This window comes from Dermacentor silvarum, chromosome 11 (assembly GCF_013339745.2).
Source record: "Dermacentor silvarum isolate Dsil-2018 chromosome 11, BIME_Dsil_1.4, whole genome shotgun sequence".
Classification (NCBI taxonomy): domain Eukaryota; kingdom Metazoa; phylum Arthropoda; class Arachnida; order Ixodida; family Ixodidae; genus Dermacentor; species Dermacentor silvarum.
Window position 1 is genome coordinate 90,233,024 of NC_051164.1, and position 27,724 is coordinate 90,260,747.

Genomic DNA, 27,724 nt, shown 5'->3' on the forward strand with positions numbered 1-27,724 from the left:
AACTCCTGATTATCAAAACGAACATTACTGCTTCCTTAAGGTTGAATTCACATGAGTGCACTGGTGTTGACAGTGTACAGTGCACTCATGTGACTGTCAACAAAGTTGACAAAGACAGGAGGGCCAAGTTTGCACATAAAGAACTGCAAGGGCAGCAAGACAGTACAATGGAGGTAAATGACAAATATATCACCAGCCAGATTGCTCATTTTCATCAATACTGGCCCTTTGGCACTATTTCATTCATTCAGGCTTAAGCCAGTGTCATTAAAGGAGCAGTGAATTTTGGTACAATTCAACTTAGTATAACGAAATAGTATCTGAAGCAAAAGTGCGTTCGTTGTATCCGAATGTCTTGGTATAAACACAATCTGGTTTGAAAAAATCGGCAATCTGTTAATTTAGCTATGCTCAACATCAGTTTTAGGTGCTGAACACATATTTGCAGAGAATTTGACTGCACAATGAGCAATGGCAAGCCATGGAAGTCGCTGTAGCTGCACAAATATACTACTGCACCAAGCCAAGTCATTAGCCATGGCTTCTGAGTTCACTGCACACGTGCACCTTGGAGGCACCATGACTGGCTGACAATTCTGTTCGTGAATAACGTTATCATGCAAAGTGTGTACTTTTACATAATAACTGAAGGATTAAATTTAAAAACAGCCCACAGACTAGTTAGACTGCACTGTTTCAATCGCTACACGACAAGATGCAGCAGTGAAACATCCAATGAAATGAAACGTGAGCAACCATATTGACATTGCTTTTTCTGTATTTCATCATTTGATATAATATACCATTGTCATGATGGAATGAGATTTGATTACATGACACTGCCATATTTATTAAAAACCGAATACCACCTGCAGAGATGTTGAAATCTTGGTCCAAGAAAACAATGGTGCAATACATTAAGGCAAATCGCGGCTTGAGTGAGTCTGTAGTTCCAATGTGCATTTAATGAGTCAGTTATACCCCTGACACATTTCAGGTCGCAGTTAAGCCAATATTAAAACACGTATACATTGGGCTGTATTAAGAGTAACACACAACGCAGTGATGGTCCTCCATATGACTAAGCACTGGGCCAAAGAAATGGTACAATGAAGACATACCTGAAAATGTTAACATCGGCACATAATGTCCTGAACAATGAATTATTTCACTTGTATATACCTCTACCCACACATTCTTTCTCTTCAACAGACGTTAGTGCTCAATAATTACCAAGAGTGCACACATTATGTATGTATTATGTGGGCACCCCCAATGATTGTTCCTCAAGTCAGCAATAAGCCCAGCAATACTCAGCACCACACAAAACAAAGAAGGAAAACTATAAGCATACGTACAGTACTGTAAAATCTTATAGGGAGCACCTGATTACTTTGATGTGATATATTATACCTATGTGGGTAAAAAAAAAATATTATTGCTGAGGCCTTCATGTCAAAACTGAGCCATGAACAATACTGAAATACTGATTCGGTGTTCCCTTTAAGAGTGGACTGTACTGTAAGAGCATTACAAAAATGCCCATCTCAAAGTCATGCTATGACAAACACGCATGCACAATTCGTAAAGTTTTCTAACTATATAGAATGTGACTACTAAAGTGTTGCTGTAGTATCTCACTGTCCTGCAATGATGATGCTGTATTACAATAGGAACAAGAGCGGTCATAAAATACTCAATAAAGATAACGTACACTTTCAGTGAAAAAAAAAAAAGTGTTCACTTCAATATCTGGGAACATGAACACATGGTATCAAAAGGTAACCTGAAAAAAGAAAAAGCTGAATATTTCTTGAGCCTGGGCATATGAGCCAAGAATTCAGATTTGTACCTGTACTAGCATATACACGACTGAAGTACTGTTCGACTGGTTGCACGTTAAAACTGTACTGCAATTGTTCTTTTCTCACAGGTTTTTGACGTTGACTGTACTGTCCCAGATTTGTAATTACTAGCTGCAGTTGGGACCGCACACGATATCAGCTCCTTCATTTCTCAGCACACATTTTAACTAGACTGTGCAGTGCAAAAAAAAAAAAAGTGCTTGCTTTAAAAAGTGAACTATTGTTAAGTCATTGCTCTCGCTGCACTGCAAGGCACTGACAAAGCAGTATTACAAGTTCATTGGCAATATGTATACAAAACAATGTTTAAGAAGTAACCTACACTTTGTGTGGATACATAGCTGTAAAAACTGGAAAAATATTTTAACAATATTTGGGCGACAAGTGCCATCTGAACAGCACTTCTGAACAGTTGTCACATTGTGATTCCACACAGCAGCGAAAATAAAATCTCTGCTCAAAATATTCAAATACATTCAACTAGTGCAATGAGTTGGGCTAAAGCAGTTGTGTGTACATGGCTAAGACACACACATTTAAGCTAGAGCTAGAATAGCACATAACTTGTTGTGAAATATGCCTTCTACAAAACTTGGTGATTCCTGAAAAGCATATCATCACTAATCAATCACCATAATAAATGCACAACAATCTGCAAGCAGTTTCAATCATTGGCACATTAAACATGGTGCGTCAGCCAAGCTGAGCAGGTGCCCAAGTAAAATGACTTGGGTGTACTCTGCAGTGAGCAACCGCTTTACAACTTCCCTGCTCAAGAGCCGTTTGCCGAGTACTATTTCATTCCTATGCTAAATGTATAGCAGCATCACACCACATTGTTGAAAGTCGCTACACAGTACAGCAGAACCTCATTGCTACATCTTTGTGTAGTGCAAAATTTTGCAATTTTCGCAGCTGCAAAGGACAGCAGTGAAACTACCCAATTATACTAGATTATACAATTTGGACTCGTTGACTAGGATCCAGGACACATTTTTCTAAATTATGTTTCTTTCTAGACATTCTTTTACAACATTGCAGGCATGTTATTGTTGCATTATGTGGTTAATACACAAGATGACAAGCAAAGAAAATTCAACTGGACAAAATTGAGCACAAGTCACCAACTGGTGTGTTTTAAGTCGAAAAGAGAACATTTGCGTTTACGTATGACTAGATGGCAGTTTGCACTGCTTCGTCCAGTTGTGATATAGAACCTGCCTTTTGTGTGTGTCACCACGTAGTGCAATAATGACACGAATGCACACTGATTAGCCCATTTTATACCTCTGCCAATGCCAATGAGGTTTTACTGTAGTAGTCAGAACAGCTTGTTTTCACCCTAATTGGTAACCATTAAAGGACATGATTACTGCTAAATGATGAACACGAAAACATGGAAACGTGAATGACGCAAGCAACTGTAATTTTCATTGCTATCATTCATGTTTCTATGACTGTGTTCATTATTTTAGCTTTTAGCATGTCTCTGAACTTAGCTGTGCAGTTATTAACGTAACAATGATCACAGTGTTGCTGGTGGTCCTCGTGTCAGTAGCTCAAGCGGCACATTGCATCGTGGACTGGGAGTGCAACCGCACCTGCCAAGGCTATGCCCGTGCTGTCTGCCAGTGATGCAATGCGCAGAGAAAATTCTCGATGTTGAGGCGCCACCTAGGGAAAGTAGAGATAAACGCTGAGGAATCAAACGATAGCCTAGAGGTGGTAGCAGCTGGTAGCAGTGGGGAATCAAGCAGCACCCTTAGGTGCTCCAAAGCCAGCATTCTCAAAGAGGCACTAAAGAGAAAAATTATTTCACCTGCATTAGTAAATTACCCTTTTACAATGCCAAAAACGCGACTCTTACCACGAGAAGATGCTTGGTAAGCCAGGAAAGGTGCAAAAAGAAAAAACGGGTGGCATTGCCGCCTTTAAGTTCCTGCACCAGCTTGCCGTGAGGTCATGAATTTTGCTGGGGCCTGCTAAGGCTTAGTTAATTCTTTACCGATAAAAATGGACTGCATTGTGTTGTAAAGGAGCCAAGGATTGAACATGGCACGTTTTGCGAACTTTTGCTAAGCTAACACTGCCAAAACGCAAAAATATAACTTGAAATCCATGACAACACGATGACCGTACCAACATTAAAGTTTTCAGCAGAAATTTAAAAAATGAAACTTTGACTTTTTCTTTTCGAATAATCAACGTATCATCACTAAATTAATGGAAATAAGAGTTTTCAAAGAATATTTTATCAGTCTAAATCGCGTTGCCTGCTGTTCACTGAATCAAATTTCATGAGGTTTGTAGCATTTAAGAAGAGGAACTTGAAATTTACCAGCCACTTTGAGCAGATTTTTCATTTATGTTTCTAACATTTTTTAAAAATTACTGAAAATTGTTTAAAAAAAGAAATGAAGCATCAAGTTTACAACTCCACGATGGGAACGGATATCCCTGTGAACTGCAACAGTTAGGATGTCTGAAGCAAACAAATGAAGGTACTATTATACACCACAGTCAAATATGCAAACTTTTTAGTTGGACTTTCGCAAAATTCAAGTAAACAATATAATAAACTCTTTCACCTAAACTGTAAACTATTGCATCACAATTTGCCTTCTATGTCATTCTAATAGCCACAGTTTACAAGATTGTGATAGCTGTGTTGGTGCAGAGTACTGTAAGCGTACTGTTTAGATTCTTTTGGTATTGACATATTTTTGGCATTTTATCATAAATATCTGAGGCCCTATGTCAAAATTCTTTAAACAGTCAGTATAATTCAACTTTTGCTTTTACACGCAACAAATTTAATTGGAATTAGTTTGGGAGCTGCCAAATGAGAGCTTTCCTAAATTTTACATGTTTTTGAACACGAAAATCAGAGTTGGCTAAGAGATAAAACTTCACTAGGAATGTCACCTTTCTCCCTAATCCCTGTCTTGTCTCCCTCAAATCCAGCTTATGCCTGCCATTTTTGTTATCTCGTCATCCGATTGTGTTGTACTCAGCTGTTTTCTCATTCCGTTGGCACCCACTGTGTCACTCTAATAGGCCACCAGTCGTCTATTTTATACATTACACAACTTGCTGAACTCCATTCCTTACCCTTAATCTCAACTAACATGTCAGCTATCTATTTTCTGGCTTTTTCATCATAATGAAAGTCTCTCTCTCATTCGTGCTGCCATCTTCTGATCTCCTTGTGTTCGTCCTATCATTCTTCATTCCATTGATTGTTGTACAGTTCTCCCCTTCCTTTCAAGTTTCGCAGACACCTTCCATATAAATTTAAGTGTCTGAAGTAACACCCAAAGTAATTCCCATAATTGCAACTAGCATAGCGACAGTTTTCTGCGGCATGCAATCTCTGGACATATAGCTACACAAGAGGGAGTGATAAACATTTGCCGAGCAAAGGTGAATGAACTCACGTCCTTCGATATGCGGTAGAAAGTGTTGACATACGCAGCACCACCGAGAAGACCTTCGTATAGGACGACGACAACTACTATCCAGAAGCTCGGCAGGAAGAGGAGATAGGCCTCCAAAAAGATGAAGGCCATATTGGCGAACTATGAGATTAGAGGGAGATAACCATCACGTGAGTTCATTTGAACATGTGCATTCTGAACACTATACCTTAACATGTATATAGCCTATTGCAAATCAACTTAAGTCTATTTTCCGTTACCGGAAACAACCAGTCGGCCTTTATTTTGTGCCTTAAAGCATGTGATTATGGCCATCATCTTACGTGGATGGAATAGCAAAACATTTTTTAATGCAAACACTTAAATATTCACAAATCATACTTGTCTCTTTTCTTATTACAAACCAAATACAATATGTTTACCAGATGCATAGCACAACTGCTAAAAGCTTTGTTCGCAAAGAGCATTTATATATTTATCAGAAATTGCCTGCTGCCCTAATAAAGTATTTTGATTTCTTGCCTGTACTAGCATATGTGAACAGTGTTGCACAGTTTTACTGGTTACAGCGCAAGCTACTTGAAATTCAACAAATTCTCAGATTTCATGGTCAGTAAGCTTGTGACATTGACTGCACACTTTTAGCAAGAAAATAAAGAATAGCACATTTGTTGTTAAAATATAAATGTGTGTAGGTATGTAAGAAATGAAAAGCCTATAAATAGTTGGCTTATATATTTAGCATAAAAAGCCATCAGTAACCAAACAATTTAAGGAATATTTGTAGAGGACACGTCCTTGGGCTAACAATGATAGTACTTAGCAGTTTGCCTCACATTCGGAAGCTGCGAAAAGAAAGACTAAGGCTTTTCAAAATATATTGGCACGGCGCTAGCCTCCACTAGCTTTCTATATGTGAGCATGACAAGAGATGAGGAGGCAGTAGATGGCGTTTCTTATGTATCTTGCTAAAGTGTGCGCAAATTTGGAACTGAAGTGTTGCTTACAGTGGCGCACCGACGGGGGGGGGTTCAGTCGGCCTAAGTCGGCCTCAGAAGGGGGTTTTCCCTCTTTTGTTTAACCCCTTTTCTTTCCTTGCGCATTTGAGTACTGCAACTAAGATGTAAGACGCGCAATCGTCTGCACACTCGCAAAAAGCGCATTTTTTGACAATTTCCCGTGAATAAATTGAAATTTGTGCTATTTAGATGGTATTGGCAAACTGTCAACCCGCCCCCCTGGCACAGATCCTGGGTACGCTGCTGGTTGCTTGCAATGCCCAAGAAAGCACAGATAAAGTCAGAGGTAGAAGTTGCAGGCTAAAGTAGCAGCCCAAGTTGAAGCGTGATGTTAAATGGTATAGTCATAAGTAACCTGGTCTGGCAGCCTTATCATACATTCATTATTGCAATGGCAAACATGCAACATGTACAGTGCTCACAGATTGAAATGCGACAATTTAGGCCTAACCAATATGCATTTTTGTTTCCACCGTCGGTAGTTAATTAGTGTGTGAAATCGGCGTAATCTCGACTCGTACGCTTAGCTCAGAGTCCGCTCGTCACCTTTCACGACCAGATTCGAAAGCAACATGACATGGTACTCTTGAGCAATTACACATAAGGAGTGTTCTACCCAAAATTTGCCTGTCGTGTTTAAATCCATGAGCACTGTACATGTGCTCTAGAACAGCATACCTGGTAGACAACTGGAGGCAATGCTCTGATGGATGGTTTACGATAAAGCCATCTTCTTCTTTCTGGGGTTTTACGTGCCAAAACCAGTTCTGATTATGAGGCACGCCGTAGTGGAGGGCTCCGGATTAATTTTGACTACCTGGGGTTCTTTAGCATGCACTACAACGCAAGCACACGGGCGTTCTTGCAGTTTGCCTCCATCAAAATGCGGCCGCCGCGGCCGGGATTCGATCCCGCGACCTCGTGCTCAGCAGCGCAATGCCTTAGCTGACTGAGCCACCGTGGCGGGTGACGATAAAGCCAACACCACAACCTGATGTACACTTGTTGATAGTGGCTATAATGTTTGTTACCAGCACTAATGCAATGCTAGTTACTAACCTGCAATATTGGGAGCAGCCACAGCTTTCGTATTTGTATAATATTTACGGAAGATCGTGAAATGAGCACACCAACTTGGTACATAACTTGTAGCCTGAAACAAACACGTACCATGTGGGAACAGTTCATATGTCAAGCATGAAACACCGAACTGATTGCTTCACAACTCCCGAGTAAGGAAAATGTAGCTAGGTACTCACCATCTGTATTGCTCCTTGTGCGTAAGCTTTGTGTTCCTAAACACTATTAGCTCGAGCTGTAATGGAAAAGTGGATGTGATATATGGAAACATTGCACTTATATCTGTCATGCTCAAAAGGCTCACAGAAAGGCGTCTGCACACGTACCAGCCCTTGGTTTATAAAGTACTCTGCAAAGTAGACGAATCCAAGCGGAATCATGAATCTGAGCAGTGGCTGGAATCGCAGCAGTGCAAAGTTTTGAGTTTCACTATGAGACACCAAAAGACATTCGTAACACACTTGTCCCAGGTAATACATAGACAAAGGTTAGGAAAAAAAATTGAAGCCCACTTTCCCTCACTCATTCAAACCACTTTCAGCACCACCTTAAATCTTGCATAAGGCTAGCTTAACTCTTTCTGATTTTCTTGACTCTTTCAAATTTTTTCAATGAAGTGAAAATTTGATATGTGCATCTTAACAACAAATGTCCGAGAAAAATAAATAAACTTCAAAATAATTTTCGCCAATGAATAGAAGGTTTTGCTCACAAACTGCCAACTCAAGATATTTTAAGTAGCCATGTGGTTCTTCGGACTTCTTAATTCACGCTCATAATGGTGTGAAATATGGCTGCTGATTATTTGAGGACTATTTTTGTGCCACCCAAGGCAGGTGATATACATTAGGTGGCAGGCTCCACAGACACAGCATAAAGAGTAACGCTATGAGTTCAGCATCGGTGTAATTCGACACATATACATTTGTGAAATATCAGGAAGAGCCATATTTATATGTGGCACAAGGTCGACAAGTTATGTATATTTAGCATTGCTGACACTCACATTTCTGAGAATAATTTTGTTAGTTTTTGTCTATGTCAGATATTTTTTGCATAATGTTACAATTTCGAAGATCTACACAAATCAATGGCCTAGAAAGGGTTAAAAGAAGAGAACAGAAAGATCTACACAAATCAATGGCCTAGAAAGGGTTAAAAGAAGAGAACAGAATCCTACTGTATTGCCTACACACACTATTCCACGTTGGAAATACATAAAAAAGGTGGCACGAGTCAAACATATTTGAGGAATACACTCGAGGCACTTTTATACTTGGCAACAACAACGAAGAAAGTGCAAGCAGTTTTTTTTTTTTTTTTTTTCACAATGTCTTATGCCTTTCTACTATTTAGGCCTCATCTTTCACAAAAGAGACGAAGGTAGGGAAGTTAATAATAAAAAATCATTTGGTTGGCTACCCTGTACAGGGAGGGGGGGGGGGGGGGATAGAATGGTGAGAAAGGAAAAGAGAAGTTTTCATGAATCCTTGTGCACAACAGGGAAGATGTCAATTGGTCAAAGACAATTACATACTTCATAAAAATGTGACAGCACTTCATGCCCTCATAATTTAATCACTGCAGTTTCAGTTTGACTGACCTTGATAAGCTTGAGCTTTTGAATAAATGTGAGCGTAGTGTTCCCATCTTCAAAGGAGCCACTGCAACTCAGGAGGAGCGGCTCTTCATCGGGCACAGCCACATCGACAGGCTGCCGTGCACGAATCTTCGGGTGGGCCAGAATTCCCCAGAAGCTGTCCAACAAGAAACCAGATCACCAACCTGCCACTTCTTGCCGACAGGGTGCTAGCTACCAGCAAAACGTTTGCACGCAAAATGGTCTTTATATACTGATTGACGAGCACCAGGTTATGTGCACACTACTTGGTGAGGTAGGTGCGGGCAACATTAAGAGCAGGAAAGAAAAAAAAACTTAAAATGAAGAAATTGAATATTCTCAGGAATGCTTCACTGCTACTGTAATAGAGAAAAAGAAAAAAGTTGCAGTTTCGCCCGAAAGGCGAAGCATCAATTGCGATAGCAAATTAGTGGACAGCTATAGAAAGTAAAGATAGTAGTTTTATCGATCGTATAAACTTGTTAACATAGGCACACTAACTAAACTAACGAGCATGTTGTCAGGTGCGCCCAAGCAAACATGAACGTATCTCACTCGATGACTGCGGAAACTCGCTGTGAAAACACTGGAGTGAGTCAGCGCAGCAGCAGCAGCAAGCGAATTGAGCTTCGTGCTGGCGCTTGCATCAACGCGATCTTAGCCCCGAAAACACAGAGAGGACGGACTCCGCCCCCACCGCAGATGCTTTTGAAGATACAGCCGCATGAGCAGGCGCTTGCGGCGCAGGTCTTTTAGGTCTAGCATTTTGAGACCAACTTTAGTATCAAACTAAAATATCTTGTTCAAATTTTTGTACCTTCATACTGGATAAGCCTTTTATGTGAAGGAAGTGTGTACTAAAGTTCTAAAACCTTGAAAATAATTTGTTCCCTACATTTTCTTTTGCTGCTAGTAGTCCACACACAATATGTGGTGGTGGTTGTTGCACTTGCCTTATTGCAAGCAGCACTGGCACAAACAGCATGACAAGGAGGGTTGTCTCGGGTGTGAGCACCGATGCCATTGCCGCGTAGGAAAAGGCACCAAGTACACCCGCACCACCTAGCACACGTAAGAGCAAAAGGTTACAATGCGATATATGGGAGGCCCAACAACGTTCTATGCACAAACAGCAACAGCACATAGGTAGATCAGTAATTAATGCAACTACACCCTATTATTTTGTAAAATATTTTAGAGAAAGATATCCTGCCGCAGGTGAATGGAGAAAACTGCCCATGCCCAATCACTGCCTCATTTGAATTGTGTTCCTGCCTTGCAGCTAAACCTCAAGGCAGCAAGAGATTCCGTCTGCTTGTAATATCTACCGCAGAGAGTACAATACAATTTTCACGGGCACCGTTCAGCAACAACTACAACATAATACATTCCTGAATGGTGCGCTATTGCGAACAATGGAAGCATGAATGTGAAAGTGTCAAGTAGATATTAGTATTCTATTTGCAGTAATTCAGGTTGCACAGGTGTGCTGGCTCGCTCTACTACCCATCTAGTCAGCAAGGACAGAGTAGGCCACGAATTAAGCATGCAAGCCATAATCATTCTGACATTACATGTAGTAGTGAAGCAGCAATGAAAGAAGTGATGATTCTAGTCAGACCCAATTTGTTCGAGTTACACTTGTCTAAGGTAGTAAATACTTTCAACATAATAATGTTTCCATTCTTGAGAATGATAATATGGTTACAGTAAACCTGTGTTAACACCGCTCATGCACTCATTATGCATGGCTACTTATTAGCATTTTGTAAGTTAAAAGCAGTGCTGCCCATACATTGGGTCACTACCATTAAGAATAACGCATTTAGGAAGGGTAGTGGTGTTGCAAAGGTAACCTACCTGCTTGCTGAATATGTCATGAACTGTGCAACACTAACTTCGACTAACACTGAAAACCTCACGTTACAAACACTGAATCCGCATGAATCCTGCAATGTGGGATTACTGTGACATCCAAGCTTCGGTCTGCGTTTGCAAAACTTCCGTTGTGAACAATCGCCGTTAGCTACATTGAGAAGAGCCTTCTCACCTGCCACAATACCGCTTCCTTTCTATAACAGCTTCAGACCCAACATAAATGTACAAAAATATAACAAGTAAAACTTCAAAAGTCAATTGTCCGACCTATTATTCATTTCCAGAAACTGAAAATCTGGTATCAGAGGGAAAATTGAGGGATTCCAACAAACTAGCAGTATGCTTGATAGTAATCTTTCATTAGGGTTTGGAAAAACAAAGTTTTCAAAACGATAGTTGGGAAAAGCAGAAATATTTTCTAGAATGGTGCACTGTAGTTAATGCAGCTGTACATCAAAAGGTGAGCATACCTGTGCCCGACGACCACGTTGATATCACATCCCTGCAGGACAGAATAGTATATGTGAGCAAACAAGGCTTCCTACCATTCTTTACAGCCTGACACATAAAAATTAGAATGGCAAATGGTAGGCAGGTAGAAAGGTAATACAAATCATTAGAAACTGGATTTTAGGCAAATGCCTTTTTTCTTCCTTGCGCTCAAATCGCCCCATTTTGATATATGAGCATGAATTAGAGGTTAAGAATGGCTTTTATAGTGTTTTTATAGTGCCTATAAATGCCTATTTTGGCGTTTGTGTCTAAATGCCTATAAATGCCAATAAATGCCTATTTTCAATATCAGCGCATATATGAACACTATTTAGCCTCAAGTTTCGCTTTCGAGTGCAGTTAGAGACCATTATTCATGTTACCGGGCAACATTGACTGTTCAGAACTCTATGGGGTTCATCCTAGTCATCTAGTTAAACCAACTTTCGGAAAACAACCCCTAGCAGCAGGAAATGGGACGCGCCGCGGTTGGCGAATGCGAAACCTCGGACAGCCGTCAGGGGAAAGGAGAGTAAAGAGCAAAAGAAGAAAGAAAAATGTGATGTGCACGCGGCTTTTGTTTTGTTTGTAATTTACTTTTTGAGGTGTTCACTGCTGTCGAGCGTTCCTTCTCAACGTACAAGATCATTCTCAGTGACAAGAGGAACAATTTTGAATCCAAAAATTTGGAGATGGTGGTAGTTTGCTATTGTTTCCACAATATTCACAGTGATTCTTAGACTACATTCCGTGTGCTCTCCAAACAGATTTCTTCAAACACGTGCACTTCAAATGGGCGGAAGTGTATTTAGCAGTGTTGGGGCGTTTTGCCTGTACGATTCCGATAATGTCATTGTATATGAGAAAATTGCCAGAGTTGTACCTAACAGTCCTCATGTAAGAACATGTCAATTTCTTAATAAATTGTAGTCTCTCTTACATTTATTATTTGTCTGTTTTTGTTATGTCTTAATAAAATTGCGTCAGGCAGGCATAAAGTAGCGCTTTTTTAATTAGTATTCCCAGCTTTCAAGTATTCTTTTTCATTCTTGTTTCACTTTATGCAACGCTCGAGTACAGTGGCCATTGAACATGAATATGAGCAGTGTGCTTGTTGAATTACGCCAAATGATGGTCATTAGTCCAGCAGTTTTATGGGACAATTGCACGGCTATGTTCAACTGTTGGAGCCTTTGTGCCATCATAAACAATAACATTTCTTGTTTTTCTGTCGTAGATACAGGTCGCGCACGTCTTCGTTTGAAATTATTTGCATTTATGTAAAAATTGATTGTGCCTATATTTACGACGTTGGAGGCCTAAAACGTTGCTTTGCCGGCCTATTTCTGGCGCCTAAAAAGCGCTTTTTTAATGCCTAAAGATCCGGCCTCTACAAATCATACAGCAAATGCAGACAGATGATGTTCTATAGTTTATTAAGGCTAAGGAAGAAGTGGAGCTAGACATGCTGTGTAGCGAGTGGAACAGCTGAAACTGGTGGTCTGCTAGAGTAATAAGATGGTAGTTCCCAAGGGAAGGGAAATAAGGGCTACTGAAGGTTAGATGGAGAGACGAGTTATAGAAATTTGAAGGCCTAGTATGAGTTCAGCTAATGTGCAGGGTAGGGGCAACTGAAGGTCACCGGGCAATGCCCTAATACTGCAGTAATCCGAACAATGCAGAGGTACACAGATGATGACAAATTGATCGAGAGCGGTCAAACAAGGGATGCAACAGACTGGAGCCGTTTCGACAAGAGGACTTGACTTCATCGATTGTTTATCTGACAGACAGGTCCCTTTGTCAAAATGTTGGCTCGAACCTGAGACATCCCCTGTTCGACATTGTTGATCATTCCATCTTTTGGTGTACTTGGTGATGATGACAATGGTAGAGGTGGTGGCAGTGGTGATGTAGATTAGATATCAGTCATCCCAATACCATGTTGTGATAAAAAATTGAACTTACGTATCAAAGTGAGAAGAGTAGGCGAGGAAAGTTATTTCACCCAGGCCACTTCCAAGGGCCGCACAGACAACACCTGCAATGGGTTCAGCAGTATTGCGGGGTCTTATACGTGCTCTTGAGACAAAGGAACGACAACACAGTAGTGCAAACAATCAATAGGGCATTTATTGCACCTTTCATACACTAATACACGCTAGCCATTACTATGCGTAGAACATTCACATGGGTGCGTGACAAGTCAAGGAAGTCCGACTCACCGCGACTGGATAGTGAGCGAATATATTCGCCTAGTCGTTCACGCATACGGTCGCGCGAACGGTGGCATGCTCTAACGATCCGTGTTCGTCCATACCGGTGCCCTGCTCCTAGCCACGCGATACGGTCTCGCAAAGCGTGGATCGGCACACGCGCGGGACGTCCGCATCGCTCACCGACCCCAACCCGAAGAGGAACAGCCTTCTCCCTTTTGCGCCCGCGTAACCCCCCGCCGTTAGGTGGCATTACCAGTGCAACACTAGCGCCATCTCTCGTAACACACTGCAACTCCGCCGCCGTAAAGCTACGCGGCGAAGCCAAATTACAGGAGACGTGAGCCATGCGGGGAAAACAACATCAGAGGACACGTGAGAGTCGCGCATCCCCACAGTATACATCTCAGCTTTACTTATAAGACACCAAATAGAAGCAGGGGAAAAATTCAGCTCGGAGACCCACTAGACAGCTTCTATTTTTCCTTAACAAGCAGCTTAATTCAAACAACCTAAGATCAGTGTGTGGAAGAGAACATCAAGTGAAACAATTGTGTGCACTATAATCATTATGGATGATTATATATATATATATAACATGTAGTTTACACAAATTTTAGATGCCAAAAAGAGAAAAAGAAAAGAAACTGCTCACGAATAGAAAGATACCTTTGCAAAAAGATAGAACAGCAGTAGTATCGAGAAAGTTATGCTATACGTATTCATAATCACAATATATCTGCAACAGTTGACTCAACAGAGAAGTGCGTTTGCAAAGAAAAGGAATTTATGTTTAATCTTTTAATGATCCCTACATGTACCTTATATAATAATAAGCCCATTTAAAATACAAAGACGTTTGCAATGAAAAAAATGCCTGCCACACAATGAAATGCTACTGAAATAACACACACACACATAGTGCTTATTAATGATACTCACACTGAAAAATATTGAGAATACTGTTGCTAATGTTAAACAGATAAACCATGCAGGGCATTCAGGATTCACTTACCAAGGAAGGACATCCACTTGGCTATGGTAAAAGAAGTCATTAAAAAACTTGAGCAGGAAAGCAGGACAACTGCTGCAACTTGAATGCTGGCAGTAGAAAAGATGCAGAGTAGTGCAATCAAGGCTTATGTTTATCCCAAATATGGTGCCCAGTGATACAATTAGGTGCAATCAAGACCAGGTCAAAAGTTAATTATGTTTTTGAATCCATACAGGTTCTTTGTTCACAGTGCAGTCGACACAAGGCTGCCGTCAACTTAAGTATGCAAGGCAGGAGTTAATAAGGGTGAGTAAGCGTGAGGCGTTGTTCCATGCCTGAAGCAAGCCCCTAAACAGCAACTAATATTTATATTGTTTGCACACTCGCAATGGCTGAGGCATTCCTGAAATCACAGCTTGTCTCACTGTAGTCCGGTGCTAGTAAATAGTAAATACCAAAAGAATCAGGTCAAGACGGCCTCGCCAAACGGGATGGTTAGCTGAGCCTGCCTGGTCAATGTAGATACTCCTGCTTTATTTATGAAAGCATGAATTGTGTTTTAGACACAGCGAAGCCCACAAAATGTGTTTCCAGTTCATAAAATTTTTCACAGCTTGTTTATTGATTTATCCGTTCAGTTATTCGACATGGCTTGAAAACTGTCTGCCGAAGGTATAAAATGAGAGGGGCCAGGGTTCATACGATTACAAAGTTGATTGCACACACAGAAAGGGAAGTCTAAGGCAAAGCAGTACAATTAAACAACAACAACCAATAATTAATGGTAGTAGTAGTAGTAGTCATAGTTGTAGCAATAAACTATCACGTACAAGGAAACAACACTAAATAGCAGTTGCAAGCCCAAGACAAAAGCATAACACAGGATAAAACGTAACTAGAAAAAATCCAAAAATGTCATGTGAACTGCATGGGAACTGCACGTAAGCTCTTGAAGTATGCTCATTGTAAGCAGTGCTGAATATAGCCCATTCAGATCATACGAAGCTTGTTACACAACTTTCTAAATAAATCAGGTCTTTCTGCAATTTTTTTATTCGAGATGTATCAATAAGTTTGTGCTGCACCTGCAAAGTCAGGTAGCACACTCAATCTCATATTTTTTTTAATGCTTGTGTACAACCACAATCCTATGAGTTAGCACATTTCTTTTGCACTGCACTGTATAGCCTGCTGCAATGATTACTTTCTTGCAAGTTCATGATTTCTATCCTGCAAGTTACACATCTCTTTGACATCGTCCTGTGTCCATTATTTACTCGAAGAATACACAATCCTTCCACAAGGCTATTCAAGCTGAGCACAATTATTTTGAAAGACAAACGCTGACACAAAGGACAAGCGACTTGTGAAATTCGCACACACAACTCATCACCACGAACGCTACAAAAGCAGTGCATTATGAACTTACATACTAGTTCTTCAATGTGACCATACCTTGTATTAATGCTGAGAAAAGGAGCAGTGAGCTTGATAAATAGAGCTGGCAGGATATCCGCAAGTAGGATTGCCTTGAAAAGTGAAATATTGCAGAAATCACAGTTTACCCATTGGCTACAACACCGTTCAATATTTCACTCAGTATTCAATCTGCATAGAAACCTAAAGATAAAGTTGGAGCAAGACCTGCCATATCAAACAACAGAAATAACAGTGATGCATATAATTTTATTGTCAACATTTACTGCATAGGAAATCAATGTGACAGTACAGTGAAATATTACAGAAATCACAGTTTACCCATTGGCTACAACAACACCGTGACATCGGTGACAAACGAACAGTAGTTGTGTGCAATGGAATAAACTACACCATAAATATTATTGCTGCATACACCATGCCAGAATACTATAGGGTATGATTATAGTACGTGTATGAACAGTGGGCTTGTGTGAACATGGTTTGATAGTATTTGCTTCTGCATAAAGCCAGTTTTCAAACTCAACAGCTGGATGAGTTTTCATGGTGAAAGAGCACTAGAAAAACATGGACAAGAAAAGAACACGAGGACGAGCGCTCGTTGCCAACAAAAGGTTTTATTGTGTGTGCACGTCAGTTAGTAGTTCAAGGGCACTTCCTTCATTGCAGAAAGCTGAAATGGAACAGTTTTCTAAATGCCAAAATACAAGAGATAAGTATATAATGAGAATTTACAATGCTGGAATTCATCTTTAACAGCAGCAGCGCTTATGTCCACTGCAGAACAAAGGCCTCTTCCAGCGATTTTCAATTACCCCTAAATTGCACCAGTTGACCCCATCTTATGGCTGAAAAATTTCCTAATTTCATCACACCACCTAGTTCTCTGCTGTCTTTGACTGCAATTCCCCTCTCTAGGCAGAAATTCTATAACTGTAATAGACCACCGCTTATCACCAGTTATTGATGTCAACACAAAGGCGAATGATCAAAGCAGTACACTGAACAACTGACTGGCATGAATGTTGTAGTTTGCCTGGGGCATCTCATTGGCATGCATGACACCTTGTATGGCTTTAATTGTCATGAGCAGAACCACCCAATACATAAAGATGATATAGCATTGTACACATAAAGGTCGCTATGAACCACAAAATTTCTTACTAAGTCTACTCAAGAGAAATCTGGTGCTACAATCATCTGGAAACCATGCGTAGTGCATGGATTCTTCTACTGTTTGGCATGGATTCATTGACAAAGCATACTGCAACTACTCTGACTGTTCCTTGCAGCTCAGTTGTGTTGCATGCTAGCCCTACAACAATCCTTTAAAATAGTTATAAATGTTTTAAATTCACAATTCAATTTGTTGTATACTTGCCAATCTATAAATATATTGTTACATATTTAAGAATGCATGTTGCTAAATCTAGATTATGTTTTCTAAGTAACACTAAGCATACGTAATGATCAACAGTGGTCTAACAAGGGCAGTCTTTGGTGCCAAGATTTTGACAAGGGGCTTTTCTTCATCAGCCCACTTGTCGAAACACTGGCTCCAGGACCATCTTTTGTTCGACAACTGTCAATCATTTCAAGTCTCCGTCTTTCTGTGTGCTCCTGTCCTAAAGGATAAGCATGTTTTTTTGTTTTTTTTTTACATTCTAACAGCTTATTTTTGTTTGCAATGTTATGAGCACCACAAATGATAGAATCTAGAGCCTAAATGAGACCAACTTTGGATTTGCATGGTAATAAAATATAAAGAAATAAGCGTTAAAATGTTAATTTAAGAATCTACGAGCTTGCTTGAAGCCAAAAGGGAAAAAGTTTAGGCATATGTGCCTGTGAATGATTGCCAAACTGCTGTGACAAAGAAATAAGAAGACGGCAATTCTTTATTATACACATTATAATAGTATACACATTACTGTCACGTAGTGACGGTGAAGAACACAGTATCAAAAACTGTGGACCACGAAAGTAGCTCCTTATTGGGTGAACCTCTGCCCAGCAAAAACAAGCAACAGTCAAACGCAATGACAGCGGTGAGCACAGTCGGCGATCGGCAAAAATCTGATCTGCAGGCAATTAGCGTGTCAGCTTTTATACAAGACTCGTCGAAGGTACCAGGGTAATTGCTGATGCCGGCATGCCTTCCAGAAAGTACTACACAATTCGTGTTGTGCCTACAATCTGATTACACAAGGTTTGGCGAGAACATACACAACAGATAGAATCAACGATAACATTAGAGTAAGTTCCAAATCATGCAGGCGCATCTTGTGCCGAGCGATAACGAAGATGTTAGCAGGTGAAATGCAGTCCCCGATAGAAGGACAAATAAGTAAACGTGTCATTATACTACAGGCAGTGGATTAGTGCATCCAAACAACGCTATCAGATCTGTCTCTAGCATACTAGTATAAAACTATAAAATTGCAGGCATTTGTAATAAGTCTTGCATTATTGCATATATACTAGTGGTAACAATAAAAGAGACTTACTCCTGTGGATGTTGGATTGCATCTTGTATTGTTGGGTGAATGCGGATCTACTGTGACCTGCGTGAGCGCAACAGGGAATTGGTGAATGAACTAGGGCAACCCGTACAGCTGTAGGGTTCTTACATTATGAGGGCCGACTTCTTTGTTGAGTATGTCGAACGCTGCGCTGAGCATAACAACATAAGCATAATTGTTACAGAGTCCCAACAACCTGAAACAAAGGCATTAATGGCACACATAAACAATGTGTACAAAGTCGCACATTTATCTCTGTGCAGTAAGTTATCACGTCTGCGAGTAATGTTTACAGCTCTAAAGACCTGTAGGTTCAAGCGTTGTTTAAAAACAACCAAGACATTTGCCTAGCTCTTAGCTTGTATCTTTTCTTACTGGGAGTACTTTGAATTGCCAACAAAATTATTTTAGGCAGTAAGTCGGCTGGCTCCGGGGTGTTTACAAAAATCTTGCTGTGAAACTGTGTACTGACTTTCCTTGGAAGACAGACCCATTAGAAAACGATAAATGCACTCCATTAGTGATGAAAAATCTATATGTTCTTGTCATTAAGTGGTTTAGTGCCATGTTGCATTACTTTTTTTTTAAGCGTTCACAAGTTGCAAACCCGACAACCACTGACAGAGTGAGTGCAGAAGAAAGTTGCTTTGCCAAAGTACAACAGATCTTTTTCTTATAATTATGAAGTTAGCTTTTCTGCACCATGATTTTCCAAGCTAATAGGATCATTGAAAATGCTCTAATTAGCATATGTTTTAACAGTTTGCAAATTTCATGAATTGGAATAGTATACATGGCTAGGGGTGTGCAAATAGCAATTTTTGAGACCGAATCAAATACGAATCAAATACAAATCAAATAGTGTCAGAAGCGAATCTAATCGATTAACGAATAGTGTCGGGATAGTTTTCGAATAATGAACAGCCGTTATTACAATTAACATAAAACGACGTTCACATCCTAGTATTCCTGAAGTTAGTGAGTTTCTGTCATTACATAGTACGTTGCGAAGCGGTACGGAGCATTAGGAGCAGACAAGCAGTTTCTTCACATGCACAGGACTCTTCAAACAGTGCGAATGATCGCTGTATAGCCTGTAAAGTATGGCTACCTAAGCGACATAGCCTGTGCTGCTACGCAAGTTCTCATTTTTAATGTCTGTACTGTGCTCTCGAGGTTGAAAATTTAGTATACTTTTACTCAAATTTTTTTGTTTAATTGGGTGCAGTTGACATTTTGAAATATTGGAAAATTATTCGAAAAATATTCGCATTTACGAATAGTGGCTACTCGATTCAAAGACTGAATCGAATAGGACATTATTCGATTGGTTATTCAAAAGTTTCAGATATTTGCACACCCCTATACATGGCTCCCGAGGCAACACTGTATGGGCCAGCCAATTTTAGCCATGCACAATTTCATATTTCACATTCACTTTAACAGCAATGATCAATGCCACTATCAGCTGAGCGAATGTGCAAAGTGGTGAAGTACACTTACAAATGAAGAGAAGGTTTACACATAGTAGATTGCTTAAATTGGTTTATATGGTGTAACGTACCAAGGTAACATATGGGGGCTATGAGAGATGTGATAGCGAAGAGCTCTGGCTTAATTTTGACCACCTAGAGTTCTTTAACATTCACTCACTGCTTGGTACAAGAGCATTTTTTGCATTTTGCCCTCACTGGTATGTGGCCACGGTGGCCGGAAACTAAGCCTGTGAGGCTCAACAGAATAAAATTAGGAAAAGGGCCTATTGAGGAGGAAATAATGTGATGAGAAAAAAACAGTTGAACACCATAGGGCAAACTGGGACAAAAGTCTGTCTCGGGGCTTACTATATAAGTCTAGGATAATTGGAACAAATCTTTCCGTAGATTTACACTTGCCAACACACCTGAGGAGGTAGTTATGGCGCCACAAATGCACGTCTGATATGTTGCCTGTCTTAACTTTCAAAAGGCATTGCGCATAATATATTTGAGAAAAAGTCATAACAGTCTCTGTCCACATATCACTTTAGGCAAAAAACGCCAGATCACGAACTTGATTGTACAAAGCGTAACTTTCACTCAGGTGTTCACTGAAGCGTAAACTTCACAAGCAGCGTAAACTTCAATACCATGCGTCTATAAGCAACCCTGCTAAACAGGCAGCGTACACACTAAGCTACAGCAAAGTAAGCTTACAACTATGCAATTATGCAAAACACCATCTCTCACAGCACCATGATTTCTATCAAGCTTATTATCGAAAGGAAAAAAAGGCATTACCAAAAGCCAACAAGATTGCGTGTGCGTCTCAGTTTATTTTCGTGATCTGCGGTATGAAGGGAAAGGATTATCATTAAAACAATGAACATTTACTGCGAAGATCACTGCAATGTAAATGGCAGTAGCAAATACTTTTTTGATGCTGAAATATTACCTTGCCACACTTCTTTCAGAGCAGTATTTTTTAATAGTGCAATAGGAATTTGATGTGCCACAATGGCAGTTCTTTTTGTTAAACATGTCACCTACATCCAAGAGCAAATTAAACGGCACTTCATTTCCTTAAACATAAGATTCTCTCATTTTACCATGACAGAAGAACATCAACAAAAAATTGCCTGTGAATGCAAGTGCATTCTTTGCCATCCAAACACCAAATTTTGAAGTTTGAGGCTAAACCACAGCAGTCTTTCAAAACGTGCAACACTGCGACCCAACCCGACAGAACCGAGGATAAGGGCAGGCGTGCAACCATTATTCTTTTTCATTATTTTTTTCAAATTGCTCTACATTCCAATTTTATTTCTCACACGGACATTGCAATACTATATTACGTAAACCCTTTCGTGCCATGCTATTATCCTGAAATCTGACCAAAAATGACCTAACTCTTTACTGCAGGATCCTTTACGAATAACGAATAACAATGTAGACAATATTTGAAGTGTTTATTAACAAAACTTCTACTTATTCATTGCAAAAGCGGACCTTAAGAGCACTATACAAGAAAATGGAATAGAATGAAATGCATCGTTGACAAGAAACTGAAAATATCAGGAGAATAAAAAGTACTGTCAATGAGCCAAGCTCATCATTGGTCATTCTCGTGAGAAATGTGTTGACAAACCTAGCTCATTAGATCATGGAAGGGGCTAACAGCTTAAATCTAGCCATCACCTCCTGTATTAATTATAAAAGGCATAAATTGATTTTTGAGAAGATGACGTAACTCTGCAGAACTCTTTTAACAGGCATCATGTGAGCACAAGAAAAAAAGGTTAGGATTTTATTAAGTAAGATGCAACATCAAGCCATAACATCTGTATTTTCTTGAAGTACTACATAAATCAGACAATTGAGTTGCAATTTCTCTATTAAATTATGTACACTTCTTTAAGCACCATGTGTCACTTGCACCAGCTCACCATAATCTACTTCGTTCATCTTGTAACTGCAGCGCGCACACGAGAAACGAGGACAAAAAGGTGAAAGTGACAGTTTGACCTCGTTTCTCGTGTGTGCGCTGCAGTTACAAGATGAATAGATACCAACTCGCCCAACTTTCAGTACTTTTGCAATTCATATCTACTTCGTATTCAGTCATTCTACAGCAATGTTTTTTTTTTTTTTTTTCAGTTCAGTTTCCCAAAGGCAACACTCCACGTGATGTTAATTGTATGCGCAACATCCCCTATGTCACGCGATTCAACAAGGTTGCAATGAATGCTGGCTGCTCAACTGCTGAACATGATTGGCAGAAACTAAGCCAATATAAGCTTACTTAATTCTATAGTAAGGCCTCCTAAATAACTTTAATGGCTCTCTCGGCAGTGTGCCCAGTATAGTAGTGCCTCTAATGATAATTGTGAGCACAGTGTCTGATACATATGATGTTATGGTGACGGTGACTTGAACAGCTCTGTCATTCTGAGCTTGTATTTGTAAACACCTAAATTGCAACAAAGCACAGAAGGCAAAATTGTCATCCACCCGAAACCAGCATGAAGCTACCACAAAAACAGATATAGTTTGTAGGAAATGGAGCAATGCACTTGGTTACGATGCATTCATAAAAATGTATTCAAAATATGGACAATGGTTCACATAACTCTAATCATTTGTACATTGTGGACTGTCACTGCCGAACACGACGATAGAGTGAACAGCATGCATTGATGATGAATCCGTATTTATTGACATGAACCCACTGTGGAGGATAGGTCATGAACTGGGACTGAACACGCCACTGGCTTCATCATCGCCTTCGCTGCTGCTGGTCTGTCAAAAGATAGGCACCCGCTACAAGGTTTCTCAGAAAGAAAGCATCCACAGATGAAGAAAAATAAATCCTGTTCCAAGGATTGAACGCAGAACCAACGGCTTTTTGGCACATTTGCTGAGGCATCTAAGCTAACCAGAAGGCTAGCAGACAGCCGAGTGAGCACAGGGATAGAGAATACACAGATTCTTGGTAGCTACATGCTACTCTTGGATGGATGACAGTTTTTCCTTTCACAAAACTTCCCTCAGCTTGTGAATTTCCGTTAAACACAATTGCATAATCCTGCATGATGCCATGCATTTTACAATACCGCATTTTACAGCCCATGCAACGTAGAAAATTTACGCGAACACCTCTTGAATATGGCTGTTTTCCAAATGTTTCCTTGCATGAAGTAACCTTACATTGCTCACAAAGGGCTGCAAAATAATTAATATCTCAACAGAGGCTCCGGCCCCTAGCCATTTGTATCTTTCACTAAACAGTTGCATTGAAACGGTGTTGCCACCTCAGGCATCTCAGCTTGAAAGCCAAATGGGGAGATGGCATATATTGCGCAAGCAGTGTCACATTTACCTCAACCTTGACGTGACAAGGGAGGCACACGAAATGTCAAGCCAGTGAAGTGTATTACCTAGGCAGGCTGCCGGATCAGCCACTGGACGCCTGCCACACTAAAATGTGGCAGCTCAAATGTTTGCATTGCAACTCAGTTTGTATGCTGACATTTGCAGCTTAAATGCTTCCGTCATGTCTGCCTCATATACTTGCAGCACTAATTGCAAGATGGTTGTTGCTACGACATTTAGCTATACATTCAACTACATTCACTATGTGCTTCTGTGCAGCCAAAAAGAAAGAAATCACAGAAGAGGTACACAAGTTATGCAAATCACAAGGAATCCAAGTTCTTGCTCAACTAACTGGCAGCATTGCGAAAAGCTTCGCTATCACCTCCTGTCTGCTTCAGTTTAGTTAACGTAACAGGGAGAAAAAGTGTGGATGCCACAGGTGCTGCGAAATTCTGTTGAAGCCCATCTAAGAACAGGCCAACATAGAACAACACACGGCACAATTGTATGTATGATTAGTCCACTGCACGTGTCCTAATCTACAGACTCTTGGCTCAACAGGGGCAGAAATTAGGCTTTTCCACAGACTTCAAAGCGTCTAGACTTCTCGGACCCATATTCACAGAAAAGTGCTTATGCTAGAACTGTCAATAAGAGCAGATGTGAGCCATTGGAGATGTGGGACATGTTAATGAATACGACCAGCCAAAGACAATTAGCAGTTAGGAGTGAACAACTTGGGAATTTGGCCCTGATACTCAAAGCATATGCCTAGAGGAGGCAGTTTCCCAAAATATTGGTCTCCAAAGTCAGGTTAGTTGCTATGAATGGCCAGTGCTCTACACATCTATGCTAAATTTCTGCCACATTCTCTGGTCCTCAAAATACACTTGAATTATACTGTCAAACCTTGTCACAAACTATGCCAATTTCAGTATAAATATACCTTCGTTGCATCTGATATTCGTTGTGAGTATATATTAGTTACATATATCACAGTTTGATTGTATGTGTGCTGTACAAGTGACAACATACATAATACAATTAAGTACAATCAATAGTTGTCATTCCAAAAATTATACACCAAAAGTAAGAAAACAAAGCATGCCAGTTTTAAATAAAGCACGTTTTTAATGAAGTGGATCATTTGCATGTGCTATTCATACATGTACAACTGATCAGTAAGCAAATATGAAAATGAAAAGGCAGCCATGAACAGCAACAGCATTGGCACTATGTCATGTGCCTGCATCTTCACATGTTTACATTACCCCTTCTATGTATTTGAAAAGTGCGGTTATAAGTTATAATCTGACTGGAGAGGCACATGACTGCCTCAATCAAAGTTAGCCCCCTTGAAAAAGATTGATACTCGTGAGTACCACCTTGTTTAGTGGATATGGTCTCAAGGCAAACGTAACATAAAACGGTTTTACATTTAGCTGGCCAGGCAGAACTTATTGGTTATGCTAGACTGACTCCAGCTCGTACGCAGCTGCTTTTGTTTGTTTGCTTGCTTCGTTCGATCCTTCAAACTTCTGTGCCGCCAATTTTCTTACGCGGACAAAGTCGCTCTTGAGTGACAATAGATGTAAGCGTGATATCTGCATGGATGTATATAGCGATCGTGTCACTCTAAACAAAATAAGTTTCAACGCATGTGTCATCTGTCTGGGTGCCATGCGCGAATACAGACCGGTTAAATGGCTATAAATTACCTCACCGCGGTCGACGCAGCAAACCGCACGCGCTGAACATGCAAGGAACGCACAAATAAAACGACCTTATTGTTGGCACATCCGCATGATTCCTCCCGTTTCCGTTCATACTCATGGCTCTGGCAGACGCGCTCTTGCAGCCCGGTGCGTAGAAAGAGGCGGAAAATACGGACGGGAGAAGTCGAAATACCAACAGAAGACGCGGTGATATCCGGAATGCCGAGCCGCAACGCGCAAGGTTTCCAACGCCTCGTGAGTAGCCTTATGTGTTATTATATGATATATATTTCTTTCATATAGCTACCTCTATATTTTCCCCACTCAAGTTTCGCTTTCAGCGCTTTTGTTCGCGCTTCACAAACTCATTCCGCCCACTTTTTATACTATTTTGCGTGTTCAGGCAACTTTTTTAAATGACCGACGAAGTTAAAGAGAATCAACCGTAAATGACAACGAACAAAGCGCAACTTGCGCGATCGAATTAGCGCGAATACGCGTCTGCTTCCTTTTGAGTCATGCGGCACAGCGGCGCACTGTAAACAACTCCATAAAGCGCGTTCGTCACACAGCAGTTGGGTGCTGCGTTGAGCAGCGAGACAACACTCAATTTCTAGAGTACAAAACAAAATGAAAACGTTGTTGGACCTCTCAGCGAAGGCAGAACTTCATCTCCATACTCAAGTTCGGACGACGGGTTCGTGGGCATTTCGCTGCTTTCGTCGATGGCACAACAGCTGTAAGAGCACTACACCATCATAACTGTCGAGGTACCCTTCTGCATAGATAGTTCACGGCGCTGGGCAGCATTTTCCCGTGTTATCGGTACTTACGCGCAACATTTAACATTACGCAAGAACCCGAAAAAAAAAAAAAAAAAAAAGAACGCGCCGGCAACCCGACAACTTAAGAAGTGATTGCACTAGAGAGGAAGACATATAATAAAAGCAGAACGCAACCAGAAAAAAAAAAAAAAAAAAAAAAAAAGATCATGAGTTCTCTTTTTTTCTTTCTTCTTTTTTTGCGCGTGCATTACACAAAAGCACGGCGAAAGAGAAATACCCGAGATACTTCGAGTTTGGCTCAACGTCTCGGTGTTTCCGGCTCCCGCAACAGATTTTGCCGCATGCAATTACCAAAAGCATAGCCTTTAAGATCAGCATTTTTATTCTAGAGGACGCCACCTTGTGAGACGGATAGCCATAGCCAAAACCAGCTATGATCTTTGTCCGACTTCTGTAATCGCTTCCGGTACGTGCTGCGCACAAAAGCATGGCCTTCGAGATTTATTTTTGTTATTATGAGGCAGACTGTCGTTGGGGGCGCTAGGTTTGCCTGCGTAGGGGTTGTCGTTATGAGCATCGTCTGGGCCGGTGTTTTGTAGCGATGCCTTTACGGTGCTAATGCATTTTCGCGCTTATCGCGCTTTGTCAGTAGTCAGAGCGACGGTCCGCTCGCGTTATCAACAGGATCAGCCGGCCGTGAGCGGTGGATGATAAGTCGGGTACAACTTAAAAAGACAGGAGAGGCCCCGCCTAAAACCCCTATTTATGAGGGAGCAACGCAGCCGTCGGAGAGCGCGGCGCGTGTTGCAGTGATTCATGATGCCGAGTGGTGGCGCGCGCGTCGACACTAAGATGCCTCCGCTGTAGTTTGGCTGCTGCCGGAGCTAGCGAGTGCGCTCGGTTTGCATGGTTCTGTTCGGTTCTTTTAGCTCCAAGGCTCATTTGATCATTTCTGTTTGCATTCACGCTGTGCAGTTGTACCTCCTTGTGGTGACAATAGTTTTACACGTTGCCGTGCCGTAAGAAGCCATGGCAAGACGCATGAAACGACAGACGCACTGTTTTGCGCCGGGCTATGTTTCTGCTAGAAAAGCAGAAAAAAAAAAAACATCCCTTTTCTCCGTGCCTGATGAGGATGAGGCACTTAAAGCGTGGCAGAGGCCCGGGCCCCGTGCATATAAGGCCTTAAACAGGACTTGGAAGATATGCGAGCTGCACTTCAAACCCCAGTTGAATCATCTACAGGGTGTCCCAACTATCATGCAGCAAGATTTAAAAATATCCTAATGCCCCGTAGCTGGACAGAACCAAGGCAACGTTGTTTGCCGTGGCTTGTAGATACTCCGATTATTTCTTGCATTCCGCTTAATTACATAATTAGTCTTAATTAATCAACTTCTCAAATATTAGTTAGATGAAAAGTGTCAATGTGAAAATTGTTGAACAACTTAATAAGCTACCGATACAACTTTCTTTTGCTCAATACGTGCTACGAGCATAAAAGTGTTTTTCCGAGCGTGAAAGAAGCCAGCGAATACACGCGAAGTGCCTCGAGCGGCCAGTCGCGCGGCAATTTTGCGTGTATTCGCGGGCTTCTTTCACGCTTGGAAAAACACTTTTATGTAGCACGTATTGAGCTACAGAAAGCTGTATCGGTAGTTTTTCAAGTTGCTCTACAATTTTCACAGTGACACTTTTCATCTAATTATAATATTTGAGAAGTTGATTCATTAATGAAGACTAATTATGCATTTAGGCGGAATGCAAAAATAATCTGAGTATCTACAAGCGACGGCAAACAACATTGCCT

General features: G+C 40.8%; 2 protein-coding genes across 3 annotated transcripts in view; one reads left to right on the forward strand and one right to left on the reverse strand.

Annotated features, from left to right (window-relative positions):
- On the reverse strand, positions 1 to 26,067 carry LOC119434017 (battenin-like). 2 transcript variants are annotated; one of them, XM_037701315.2, is made up of 15 exons: positions 25,778 to 26,067; positions 20,841 to 20,886; positions 18,670 to 18,757; positions 18,547 to 18,603; positions 16,058 to 16,131; positions 14,624 to 14,709; positions 13,361 to 13,433; positions 11,371 to 11,402; positions 9,976 to 10,084; positions 9,005 to 9,158; positions 7,728 to 7,796; positions 7,581 to 7,636; positions 7,381 to 7,474; positions 5,303 to 5,443; positions 1 to 3,539 (listed from the first exon to the last, which is right to left on the reverse strand). In XM_037701315.2, exons 1-15 carry the CDS (start codon positions 25,836 to 25,838, stop codon positions 3,417 to 3,419), a joined length of 1,263 nt encoding a protein of 420 aa, XP_037557243.1. In that variant the 5' UTR covers positions 25,839 to 26,067; the 3' UTR covers positions 1 to 3,416. The 2 variants fall into 2 exon arrangements, with proteins under 2 accessions (XP_037557243.1, XP_049514494.1); XM_049658537.1 differs by lacking the exon at positions 25,778 to 26,067 and adding an exon at positions 25,198 to 25,309.
- The window catches only part of LOC119434016 (uncharacterized), a 25,247-nt gene continuing 22,778 nt past the window's right edge, over positions 25,256 to 27,724 (forward strand). Inside the window, exon 1 of the mRNA XM_037701314.2 lies at positions 25,256 to 25,384. Within this exon, the coding sequence (XP_037557242.1) occupies positions 25,349 to 25,384 (36 nt within the window). The 5' untranslated portion in view covers positions 25,256 to 25,348. The remainder of the gene's footprint in view (positions 25,385 to 27,724) is intronic.